Genomic DNA, 13,764 nt, shown 5'->3' with positions numbered 1-13,764 from the left:
AAAGAATAGTTCATACATGTGTGGTTGTTTCGTGAGATGAAACAGCCACCAGAGAGCTTCAGTAAATACAAGAAGTCAGATGTTACTCATGAATGTCAAACATGGAGGAATGGAATATATCTGTACTAGTAAAAAGGTTCAAAGAGGCAGTGATATAGAAGTTGAAATCTAAAGTTGTTTCTGGCTCAATTACCAACATCAAATCAGGGATGAATGCAAAGACCCAAAATGGACAATAGGATTAAAAATATTGATCAAATATAAAGTTTTTTTTTTGAGAGGTTTTTGCTATAGGGCACATGCACTCACCAGAAAGACAGAGACAGAGAGACAGAAAGCAAGAAATCACCCCCCAGGGGTTGGCCACACCGCAATCCCTTCTCCTCCATTCTCCTCTCGGGATATTGGGTACAATCACACATGCGCCTGGCATGAGTTTAAGCCACTAGGTCTGGGACTCGAACCACAGTCGACTACATGGGAGTCCAGCGACATGGCTATTACACCAATTGCTGGTCCCTCAAATATAAAATTTTAAAAGAACTTTTGAAATAATACTCTTGAGTCATGTGCCTTCAACTTACAAAATCTGTACTTTAACCATAAAACCTGGGGTTTATTTGGTACTATAGAAGATCAAGAAGCAACTTGTAATTTGTATTTGTACTACTGTCTCTGTTTTCTTTTAAGGAAGTACTGCTTTATAAGAACCTGTTTTAATGAATTTTACTTTTCAGTAATAACTCATTTGGGATCCAGAAAGTGGCATGGTGGTTGGGGCACTGGACTCCCACATGGCTGACTGTGGTTCACGTCCTGGATCAGGCAGCTTGCTTTCTCACTATCCCTCTCTTTCTCTCTCTGGTGAATTAAAAGATAATAATGATGATAATAATATATCAAATTAAATAAATAATTCTTTTTTCTAGGGAGAGATTTTTGTAATAAGGCACATGTGCTCATCAGAGACACAGAGAGAAACAGAGAGACAGAAAGCAAGAAATTACCCCCTGGGGGATGTCCATGCCACAATCCCTTCTCCGCCATTCTTCTCTCTGGGTTTTGTATATAAACCCGGCATGAATTTTAAGCCTTCTGGTCCAGAATTTGAACTGCAGTCAACTACGTGGAAGTCCCGTGACGTAACCATTATGCCATCTACTGGTACCAAATTAAGTAAGTAATTCGAAAAAATAAAAGACACTGTCATGGGAATTGGAAGACCCCAGTTGTAAGCCCAGCTATGTGACTTGCTAATTTCCCTATGAAAGTTGCTTTGCTTCATTAGTACTCAGCTTCCTTCTCTATCCTAAATTTGGGGATTTTACTAGATACCTGTAGGGTCACTCTTCATTGCAACCATCTGACACACAGCAGAGGTTCTTTTCTCCCATGCTGCCTGGGGGCGTCTTGAGTAGTTTTACTTGCTTCTTGATCTGCCCAGTGGGGAAGAATGAAGAAAACACCCTTTGCTCCTGTGGAATGTCTCCAGACATGCTTCAGGGAATAAGAGGACTCTTCCTCTTATTGGACCAGTAGATAAGTGAAAGGGACAGCAAACCCCAGGTAACCACAGAGCTGCTCTCACTTCCAGGGACTTTCATGGAATTTCCAAAGGCAGCCAGCATTCAGGATTCAGGGAAACCCAACCAGACCTTATAAGGGTTAGTTTAGGTTCTCTTTACTTAGCCTGAAAGATTTGAAACCTATCTCAGTGCATGGTTAATAGTTAAATTCAGGGCTAGTAGGTGGCATGGTGGTTAAGGTGCTAGACTACCAAATGGTCATCTGTGGTTTAAATCCTGGGCCTGGCAGCTTGAAACCACAGATGACCACGTGAGATTTGTCACTTTCCCTTTCACTGTCTCTATTTCTCCAGCGAGTGCATACACCCTAAGACAGAAACCTCTAAAAAAATAAAATAAAATAAAATAACACCAACAAAAACCAACTTCAAAGTAATACAGGAGGTGTTTCCTACAGTTTAGCTTAAGAAGAGAAAGTTTAGCAAAATGAACCAAGACGGAAGAGGAAAGTCCTGAGGGTCTCAATCTCATGTTGACCATTTATGATGAAGACATTAGGTAAATGTAACAAAACATAAAAATAAAATAAACAAACCAAAACTCAAGACATTTAAAGTACACAGAAATGGGTTATTATCTGTTGATGATAACGTGTATGGTATCCCCAAATGGACTGGTGAGAGATGTATTCATATTGGAACATTCACTTCACAAACTGCGTGACATATGTGATTGTGTAAAAGAAATTAAAATAGAAATAAATAATAATAATAAACTTAAAATTAAACTCAAAAAACTCTCAAGAAACATTTTCAAATATTTATTTACTATTGTATTAATAGGTATCTAAAAAGAGCTAATAGTTATCTAAGAATAAAAGAGCTCCAGATTAAGCTGACTTTGAGAAAACTAGTTTTCTGTACTTCCAAACTCCTCCAAGCCTTTACTGTGCCAAATCTGTTCTGTGCTTTAAGGACCTGGGTGCTTTCTATCTTTCCATTCAGCTTTTCTCAACATCAGATTTCACCCTTCTTCTGGAGGAAAGGAAGGGAGCACAGTCTCGGGAGTCACATCTCACTCCAGAAATTCCTCGGCCCTTAAATGTTAGTGTCCAAGGTGTCATCACAAACTAGTAACTAAAACAATTACTGTTAAGAGGATGACATGATTGTGGTGACCTTGGAGTAATCTACTTTGACTTCCTGCGCTGAGAAGGGCCACTCCTTTCACTTGACCCAGGGACAAACCTGGGTCCAACTTGGTACCAGTACAGATGAAGGGAAGGGTTGCTAGGAAAGCAACTAGCAATGTTGGCACAGTTACAAATCTCAAGATATAACCAACGTTTTGAACAGATCTTTACCAAATGTCAAAAACCCTTGCAGTTCTCTTGGAAATCCAGCAGTCCACTCTAACTGCTACGCTGCTTTCTCCTCACTCCGTCCTGTTACCCTCCAAAAGTCATAATCAGTGAATAAAGCATATGTGCTGTCTAGTGACCAAAGTCACTCCTCTTCAGTTTGGTTGAAAGAAGCAACAAAGTCATGCAACCAACTGAAGGTAAATAAGTTCTTCAGTCGCAGAAATGAGCTTCAGGATGTCACAAGTTCTGTAGATAAGAAGGATGATAGGACCCTGAGGTGTCTTGTTCCCTCTCTGAGAGCGGTAGGCCTGAATCATGGCCTTACATGTCTCTGGCTCTCTGACTGAGGAGTTACCCTTAATATAGTCAATCCCAGGAAAATAGTTCTAGTAGATTCTAGGTAACTTGGTTGAAAATAATTTGACCCGGAACGATTTAGCTGAAAGCAGTTTGGTTGGAAACATTTCCTTGAAATATAAGTTGATCAAAAATGAGTATCCTTAGTCATCAATAGTTTCAGCTTCAGTGTCAGTTAGTGACTGAATGAGCCAATATGGGCAAATCCACCCACAAAATCTACCCTTAATGCTGCCTTTGTCTTGGGGAGTGAAATTGTGGGTATTCTCCCTAGTCTTCTTTTATAGACTTGTGTTTTAATGAAAAGCAGGCAAGGAATGGTTTTCTGCATTGCTTTTGTAATGAGAAAAAATAAAACGAAAGGATATGGATATTCAGAGTTTGAGGGTTTGCTTTCCCATCTTTAAATTTCAGTAATTCATTTTAACTAGCTGTGCTTGTTTGGCAATTTTTCCATTTTTATACATATGAATACTATATGTATACTATACTAAATAGTCCGTCCCAACTGATCCCTTATTGTTGAAGACATAAAGCAAGAATAATTACCTGAAAATAAATGAGAAATTTTTAAAAGAGAAAAATTTAAAAACAACAAAAAATGGGAGTCAATTAAAAAAATACCTTAAAATATATTAAAAGGGGACAATACCACCACCATATCTGATACTCAGAGCCACTATGAACTGATATGCAGGCCAGGATACAAAGGGTGCCTTCTGCAGTTCTGCGACACGGCAACTAAAACATAACTGACCTGATAGGACTCCTTTTCTGTCAAGTTGTTCTTGGAGCGATTACAAACCAGTGTTTTAATGGGTTTGAACACTTGTGTCTGCCTTCGGGTTCCTGGACAGAGCTAAAGATCTTAAAAAAATTCTAAATCAGATGTTGTAAGCCTGGTATGTCATGCGCTATTCTACAGCTTCGGGGAAGGACTTGTTTTATTTTGTTTAAAGGTTGGCATTACGGCAGACACCATGTATTTGCTGAATTTTTATTTCTGAACTGGTTGTCCTATCTCCATACTTAACCCTACGATGATGCTTCTAACTCACTGGCTTATTTTAAATGCTTTAGTTTCTCCTTTAATATCTAACTCCTTAGTAAAGTTTCCAAGTTCTTTATAGCTTAGCCTCACCCCCCACCATGCCCTTATGTGCCTCTAAATCCCCTGCCTATGGACAACTTGATCCTTGAGTGCATTGGGCTTACACTCATCTCCATCCTGATCCTGTATTCTAAGGCCCACTCCTCTCATCTATGCCTGGCTAGCCCCTAATTGTCCTTTACACTTGGCCCAAGGTTACCTGTGTAAAAAGGTGACACTCTTCTCTTCCCCACTCCTCCCTCTGGAAGTTTCTCTGAGCTCCTGTTGCATCTTGTCAGTGCTGCTGTTCCAGTACTCATGCTATATTGTCACACTGCATCATGTTCTTGGATGTACCTTGTAAGCACTTCTTTGTCACCCTGAATCCACTGGAACCTCCTACAGGGGAAGAATTATATTCTGGTTTTTCTATGTATTCATTGCTCAGCACAACCTCACTATTTAGTAAGTGCTAAGTCAATTTTAGTTGAATGAATCAATACATGTAAATTCTGCTAAAGTATCTATCATTGGATGGTGCTGTAGGAAATACAAAAGTGGCTTGGAATATGGTTTGGAGTCTCACAGAGCAATCCCACTAGGGAGGCAAATCCTAAACATCTGAAACAGATGACAGAATAATCCAATATGAAATTAATAGTGAAAATTATATTTCTGTGCTGTGTCCTATGTGTCAAGCCCTATTCTGAGTACTTTATTTCTTTTAGCTAATTTATCTTTGAAATAATTCCCCATTTTATATCTATTCATGTATATGACATAGAAGCACATTGTGTGTGTGTGTACATATATATATGTGCATGGCTATGTATGTGTATATTGGATGTCAGGAAAGTCATGATGCATTTTTGCATAGAAAACATAGAAAAATGCATCATGACTTTTCAGATGACCTAATATTTACCCAAAGAGGGCCCAAAACTAAGATGCAAACACATTATTTTGATAGCTTCCTCAGAGTCCCCTCATTTCTTTTTGAAAACCTTACAGGCCATTAACAGTCACTTCCCTTTAATCCCGCAGTCTAACCCTGGCTTGGCTATTGCTTAGGAGATCTTCCTCAACACAAATCAGTTTAATATTAATTTCAAGTTTGTGTTGGGTCGCTACTGAGGCTCCTTCTACTTCTTTTTTGAGAGGTTTTTTTGTTTTTGTTTTTGTTTTTTTCACTATAGGGCGCATGCGCTCGCCAGACAGACAGAGAGAGACATAGAGACAGAAAGCGAGAAATCACCCCCCAGGGGGGATGGTCACGCCGCAATCCCTTCTCCTCCATTCTCCTCCCGGGATCTTGGGCACGCACGCACACGCGCCCGGCATGAGTTTTAAGCCACTGGGTCCGGGACGCGAACTGCGGTCAACTACGTGGGAGTCCAGCGACATAGCCAATACGCTAACTGCTGGTTCCCTGCTCCTTCTACTTCTGTTGTAGTTAGAGATGTTGTCTAAATTCTTGCAGTGGGAAATTGAAAAGGCCTAGGTTCCTCTCCAAATATGGCTGTTCTAGAAAGCAAGAGCTTAGAGATTAATGATAGTGACCCTGTGACAGGCAACCCAGGTACCCCAAAACAAGCAAGATGGTAGTTCTCATAGAAAGTCAGTTTACTTTTGGACCAGCAGTTAGCTTAATGGCTATGTCGCTGGACTCCCATGTAGTCGACCACAGTTTGAGTTCTGGACCCAGCAACTTAAACTCAATGCCAGGCGTGTGTGCATACGTGCCCAAGATCCCGAGAGGAGAATGGAGGAGAAGGAATTGTTGCATGGCCATCCCCCCTGGGGATGATTTCTCACTTTCTGTCTCTATGGAGAGCACACGCGCCCTATAGCAAAAACCTCTCAAAAAAAAAAAAAAGAAAGAAAAGAAAGAAAGTCAGTTTACTTTTTCTAAGTTTGTTCTTCTCGCTTTTGATTGGAATTTTTGAGTTTCTGTATTTGAAATTATATAACAGTGTTTCTCTGTAGGCAGCTAATTTGTGTTTTTGACTGGATATAATGGAACATAAGAGATCAATTTTACTAAGTAGACAACATTGTGAAGGTGAATAAGAATAAGGTTAATTTTTTTGCTCAGACAGTATTTCTATAGCCTCAAGATTAATAAACTATTAAAAGCATCACAGAAAGAAATCCTCTGTAACTGAAATACTTAAAGAAAATGAGAGTTAATGTGAGTTCTCAAATCATAATCCAATAAAAGCCTAAAATGTTCTTAACATCTGACTGTGGTATAAAAACAATGTCTCCAGATTACATTTTGACCTTGAAAAATTAAACTCAAAAGGAATGGAAGTAGCACTTGAACTTACAACAGTTTATCCCAGCAGCTGTGCTGGCCTGGTGGCAATCTAGTTAGCATGGTGATAAACTGTATAATAGCAAATCCTTTTATTCCAATAGTGACTTCCGCAGAGGAATTTTAAAGCACCTTGGGAAATTATGCCATTAATATTCATTAAGTGCACATAGTGGCAGAAACTGAAGAACAGAGGCTAGCCTAAGCCACAGGCTGTTTGGAGAATAATCGAGGACCCTGACTTTTTACACCATTGATCATCCACAAGGCTAGGCTTCCTCTTCACTATAGGCGTCACAAGATCCTTCCTCATAAATCAAGTGCTTCTGCCCAGAACACTATGATTTATAGAAAGTTTTCTGCTTCTGTGGGAAGTTAATCAAGTGTTTTTGTTACATCTTTATCCCCATTGCATCTTTCATTTTTCAAATGCCTTAAACCAAAATCCGAAAGTTTTCGTGATAATATAGATGAGCAAATTGCTAACTAGATAAATGAGTACACACACACTCCAACTTTGGGGTAAAATTCTCATTGCATATCTCAAATAAGGTCAGCATCTTTCTCACATATATCAGAATTCTTCCAGTTGAATTATATAGGAGTTGATAATTGACCTCAAAACAAAAATCTGATAGTCTCTAGTTTATCAAAATATATTAGTTTTACATAAATTACTAATTAATGTAAATTACTAGTTAGTGCCAGAATCATCTACAAAGACACTAAAGGAAACACTTTGTAAAGAATATTTCAGCACATGGGAACCAGCAGTTAGCGTAATGGCTATGTCACTGGACTCCCACGTAGTCGACCGTGGTTTGCGTCCCGTACCCGGTGGCTTAAAACTCACGCCGGGCACGTGTGCGTGTGTGTCCAAGATCCCGAGAGGAGAATGGAGGAGAAGGGATTGCGGCGTGGCCATCCCCCCTGGGAGGTGATTTCTCGCTTTCTGTCTCTCTGTCTCTCTCTGTCTGGCGAGTGCATGCGCCCTATAGCAAAAACCTCTGCAAAAAAAAAGAATATTTCAGCATAAAAAATAGCTTTTTATTATTCTTTTATAAAATGTAATATATTTATTCTGCCACCTCTTTTTTTATTGCAGCAGATATCTTGAACTAAACAGAGAAGACCATTCATGTGATGAATAAATAACTTTCCTTTTCTTTTCATCAGATATTTTCTCAATGATTTCGGACTCCAGTGGAGTGATGGTTTATGGACGATATGACCAGTTCCTTCGGGAGGTTCTCAAACTACCCACAGCAGTTTTTGAAGGTCCTTCGTTTGGTTACACGGAACAGTCGGCGAGATCCTGTTTCTCCCAACAGGTAAGGAGAAAATGTCTTTAAGTACTGTCTCTGAAACAGTGGTTGCTCCCCTCCATGTGTCATTCCCAGTCACAGAGATACACAGACAGGGGACCAGCAGTTGGCATAACGGCTATGTCACTGGACTCCCATATAGTTAACTGTGGTTCGAGTCCCGAACCGGGTAGCTTTAATTCACGCCGGGCACATGTGCGTGCATGCCCAAGATCCCAAGAAGAAAATGGAAAGAAGGGAAGGTAGCATGGCCATCCCCTCCAGGGGGAGGGGGGGCACAGGATTTCTCACTTTTTGACTCTCTGTCTCTCTGTGTCTTTCTGGCAAGTACACATGCCCTATAGCAAAAAAAAAAAAAAAACCTTCTCCAAAAAAAAAAAAAAGAGAGAGAGAGAGAGATAGACAGATTCCTCTCCCTAACAACCAGTAGCATATCTTCCAGCCTTTGACAAATTATCTCAGAGCCCATAATTAAACCCAGCATGCCTGAATAATAATAATAATAGATGGATAGATGGTGTTTACTGACCATGAAGCAGGTACCATGCTAAGTTCTTCACTTTCATTGTCTAACTTCATCCTTACAACCCTACACTCTCAAGAGCATTAGTAGTAGTAGTAGTAATAGTAGTAGTATTACCATTGCACTATCAAAAAGGCTGAATTGTCACCCAACTCTACATGAAACATGTCTGACCTAGCACCAACCTTTACTGATGTTTAGCCAAGGAATCAAGAAAGAATCACACCCAGGCCAGTGGGTGGTGAAGGGGTTTCACAACTGAACCCACATAAGAAAGATCTTGGCTTTGTGACCGTAGACCTCCCTGAGTATGCCAGGCATGCATGAAACTGAGTGTAGATTATGGCATGAAGACCCTCTCAGGGATCTCTCTCTATCTCAGAAAAAATAATTAATTTTTTAAAAAGGAAGCATATCACATGAATATCCTGGAGACCCAAAATATGCCAAATACAGTTATCTAAATCCTTCACACCATGATATATTAAGGATTTAGAACAGTGTATTTTACATGGATGTGGCACAAGTTAGCCCAGAGAAGATTCTCAGTTTGTAGGGCTCTCCATGTTTATGTCTCTTAGTCTTGTAAAAAGACTACATACCCATTCTCCACAATACAGTCTAGTTTGTAAATCCATAAATTGAAGGTTTATCTACATTTTTTTTAAAATCCAAACTAATAAGTTATGTTCACTGAAAGGATCCCTTAAGTCAGTGTATAGTAGCCTCTGGAATACCATGCTGACTGTCCTGCTAATAAAGTTTCTCAGTCTCTTTTCTAGGTGTTCTGGGAAATTGAACCTACATTGGGTATTCCTGGGGTTATGAATTTATGTAAACTCATAAATGCATCCATATAATGACTAAAGAAGGGATGGTTCATTACACTAAATACAACTCTGCTCCCATGTCATCTCACCAAGGAGGCCTCTCTGACCTTACCTTAAAACTCCTGTTGGGCATGTGTGCATGCATGCCCAAAATTATGAGAGCTGAATGGAGGAGAAGGGATTGTGGTATGGCCACCCCCCTGGGGGTTGATTTCTCACTTTCTGTCTCTCTGTCTCTCCAGCAAGTGCATGTGCCCTATAGTAATTCTTTCCCTCTCTAAAAAATTTTAAAAGATAACATGCCTCTTCAGTACTAATTTGTTCTTTAAAAATATAATACTGTCCCACCCATTTTCATGTTATACTTCAAAAGTTTTTAGTGCAAATTAATAATTTCTGCATATAAACATGTGATTTGTGTAATTCCTATTACTACAATGAGTATATTAATATAACTTTCTTATTTTTGTCATTTTGAAAGAACCTTATAATATACTCCTTTTCTACATCACAAAAGGCCAATATAATGAGACACAGAATAAATAGAGAAGAAAGTTATGTAAAAAAAAGAAAGAAGATCATTTATTTTACTTATTTTTTTTTACTTAGATCATTTTCTCTTAATAAGATTACCTCCTTTTCTTTTCTTTTTTCTTTTTTTTTTTTTTTTTAAGGATGCATGTGCTCTCTGGAGACAGAGACAGTGAGAGGGAAAATTAGAAATCACCCCTGGGGGGATGGCTGCATTACTTCTCCATTTTCCTTTTAGGATTTTTGGTAACAGACATACACACACACACACACACTCAGCATAAATTTCAAGCTGCTGGATCCAGGACTCAAACCTCACTCAGCCATGTGAGAGTCCAGTGCCTTAACCACCATACTATTTGCCAACTCCTCCCCAACAGAGCCATTATATTAACCATTAAATACTTAGTGCTTGAAGAAGTAGAGAATCTTGAAAGATAAATAATTTTGTGTTTTAGCCTGCATTTCTGTTGCTTAATAACTAAATACCACACTGAATAATTTATAAAGAACAGAGTTTTATTTAACCCACAGTTTTTGAGGTCCAAGGTCAAGGGGCCACATCTATTGAGGGTTTTCTTGTTGGTAGGTACTCACCACAGAGTCCTGAAGTACATAGGACATAGCAAGAGTTTGGGTGTCCATGTCTGTGTCCATCTCATTTCCTCTACTTATAAACTCCTTAGGATTTGGTCATGGGGCGGGGGGGCGGGGGGGGTGTTTCACCTTGATGACCTTATCTAAATCTAATCACCTCACAAAGGCCCCACGTCTTAATAACATAGTTGGATTAAGTTTTCTCCCTGTCAATACTTCACAATGGAACCAAATTTTAGCTCTTGAATTGTGGGGGGACACATTCAAACCATCATAGTCTACAAATTTAGAAGACTGGCAGATGGGGGAACTATAGAGTATACTGTGATGCACTGTTGAGTAAAACTCCGCAGAGAATTTCAGTCCTTCACCTTTCCTCATTATTTTTGTATTGCCCTTCATATACAAAAGTGATGCTCTTGACCAGCAGATGGCATAATAGTTATGTAGCTGGACTCCCACATAGTCAACTGTGGTTCGAGTCTTGGACCTGGTAGCTTGAATCTCATGGCGCACTTGTGTTAATGCCCCAAATCCCAAGAGGATAATGGAGAAGGGATTGTGGTGTGGCCATTCCCCCTGGAGGGTGATTTTTCACTTTTTGTCTCTCTGTCTCTCAGTGAGCACACACACCCTATAGCAAAAACTTCTCTTAAAAAAAAAAAAAGTGATGCTCTCAGAATTGTTTTACTACTAGTGATACTACTGACTCAGCCTCAGTGAAGATAATCCAGTTCTATGTATGCTTTATATAAAAGATAATATTTTCAATTCTGAACTACTTTAATAACACATTTGATAAAATCGCTCCCTTATATATTAGTGGTTAATTTGCTGCCTTGTTTCTGCTTTCTAAAATGCTATTTACGTAGCAGGTAAATTGAAATTATTCTCTGTCCTAAATTTCTGTGTTTTTGTTTCTTTTTGCTTGTTTTCTGGGTTTTGATGCAGAAAAAAGTCACGTTAAATGGCTTTTTGGACACACTCATGTCAGATCCTCCTCCTCAATGTCTGGTCTGGTTGCCTCTTCTGCATCGACTGGCGAATGTAGAAAATGGTGAGTATTTATTACTGAGAAAAGGCAATTTTTTAAATTATTGAATTTAGACCATCAGGGTAAGCCCAGGTCATTATTTTAGAGAAGTCTACTTAGTGATTCCTAGTTTTGTTTAAGATAGAACTAGTCTCTGGGATCAGTAAGTCCTTATAAGACTACTACAAAATTAAGACTGTCAGTTCTAAAAACTTAATAAATTGTATACCTCTCAGTTACAAGTCAAGTTTGACATAGGAACTTTGTACAACAGAAGAAGAATCTAGTAAAAATGAGACATATTCTTATATTTCTGATAGCTCTGAACTTCCAATATTGGTATATGTGGCCTTGGCTATTTCTTCCTAGGCCCTAAGGCGGGAAAAAATGGAAGAGATGGCAAAAACTCCAGTCATATGCTCTGAATTTTAAACTTCCAATCATTGTACTTGTGTTTAAGATAAAAATTATTGGGACCTGCAGTTGGCGTAATGGTTATGTTGCTGGACTCCCATATAGTTGACTGCAGTTCAAATCCTGGACCCGGTGGCTTAAACTCACACCAGGCACATGTGCGTGCTTGCCCAAGATCCCAAGAGAAGAATGGAAGAGAAGGGATTGTGGTGTGGCCATCCCCCTGGGGGGTGATTTCTAGCTTTCTGTCTCTCTGTCTCTCTCTTTCTGGAGAGTGCATATGCCCTATAGCAAAACCTCTCAAAAATAAAAGGAATTATTATTTTAATAATGTGATTTTTTTTAATAAAAGCAAATATTTCTAGGATAAAAGTACTTATTGTTGGCATATCCAAAGTTAAATATGAAATGCAGCTTAGGACAAGATTTAAAGAACTTTAAGCAGAACAATCTGTTGCCTCTGTCCAATCTTTAGGACTTATTTATACTTCTTATTTAGGACTTCTAATTTAACTCTGAAATGTCTCCAGACATAACTTTTCTCCTACTTCTTACTAGAATCTTAGTTTCTATATATTTCTTTTTTTTTAATTTATTCATTTATTTATTTTAATTTGATCAAAGAGAGACGCAGACAGAAAGAGAGAGAGAAGGAAAGTGAGAAAGCAAGCCACCAGGCACAGGACTCCAACCACAGTCAGCCATGTAGGAGCATCCAGGGCCTTAGCCACCACGCCCTGCTGGTCCCCAATTTTTTTATATTTCTGTAATAAACACTGGGGCTAAAGTTAGCTTAATTTCAAATCATCATTCAGAATTTTTAACATGTGCCTTTACTAACTCTCTTAGTTAAAAGTTATAAATTTATACTGGTTTGCTTATGGAGATAATATGAAGGGTGAACTTACTAGTTTCTTTGCAATTTCTGGCAGTTTTTAAATACTTTTTATCCATATGCAGAAGCAAAGAACAATCAAGGTCTGTCTTAATGTTCAGGATGAGTTTGTGTGATGGTTTCTAGTTCCAGAACTGGGCATTTTCCAAGCTATCACTTCACTCCTTCTTCCTGAGTATTCCTTGTTTCAGGAGATTAGTTTCTTAGGCATTGTCTCAGAGCTTTGGTCCTTAGATGTGATTTCCACCCTAGTCTCCCAAAAACAAAAGAGGTTATGATGTTTATTTAAATGCATCCAGAACTGTTTATGTCTTTACACTTTGCTTTTTATCTCTATTTATTCTCCTTTAATTATTATTTTTAACTGACAAATACTAATTGTTTACACTTGTGAGATGCAATTTTATTTTCTTCTATAGAGCCCATGCACTCACAAGAGTGAGACAGAGAGAGAGAAAGAGGGAGGGAAAGTGAGAAATTACCCCCCACCCTGCCCAGGGGCAATGGCCATGCCACAATCCCTTCTCCTTCATTCTCCCCTCCAAACTTTGGGCATGAACACACACACACACCTGGAATATTTTCCAAGCCACCAAGTTCCAAGACTCAAACTGTGTACTCGATTATGTGAGATCCACCATGCTACCTGGGTGGCCCACAATGTGATTTTTTGGAAATATGTGTGCTATAAGTATGATCAGATCAGGGTAATTAACATATTCATTATGTCAAACATTCAACACTGCTTTATGTCATTTATTCTTTTTTTTTCCTTCATTTATTCTTATGAGCTTTATTTTTCCTGGCTGATTAGCCAGAGAATAACTTTACAAAACACGAGCATGCTGTTATCTTAGTATCTATCTTTAGCTCATAACATAAAGATAATTACTTAATTTGATCATTCATTTGCTTCAGATTTAAAACATATACCTTGCCTGCTTTATGGTCAAATTTTCCACC

At 38.7% G+C, this 13,764-nt stretch overlaps 1 protein-coding gene across 29 annotated transcripts in view; it reads left to right on the top strand.

The window, feature by feature from the left end:
* Positions 1–13,764, top strand: part of DTNA (dystrobrevin alpha) — a 418,880-nt gene that overhangs the window by 320,342 nt on the left and 84,774 nt on the right. For all 29 annotated transcript variants that reach the window (XM_027772649.1, XM_014588626.2, XM_006150549.3 and 26 more), the window contains 2 exons: positions 7,830–7,984; positions 11,411–11,516. In XM_027772649.1, the coding sequence (XP_027628450.1) occupies positions 7,830–7,984; positions 11,411–11,516 (261 nt within the window). The remainder of the gene's footprint in view (positions 1–7,829; positions 7,985–11,410; positions 11,517–13,764) is intronic.

Source organism: Tupaia chinensis, unplaced genomic scaffold (assembly GCF_000334495.1).
Source record: "Tupaia chinensis unplaced genomic scaffold, TupChi_1.0 Scaffold000290_1, whole genome shotgun sequence".
NCBI classification, from domain to species: domain Eukaryota; kingdom Metazoa; phylum Chordata; class Mammalia; order Scandentia; family Tupaiidae; genus Tupaia; species Tupaia belangeri.
Note: the sequence above shows the minus strand (reverse complement) of the source record. Positions and strands in the feature narration are given on the sequence as shown.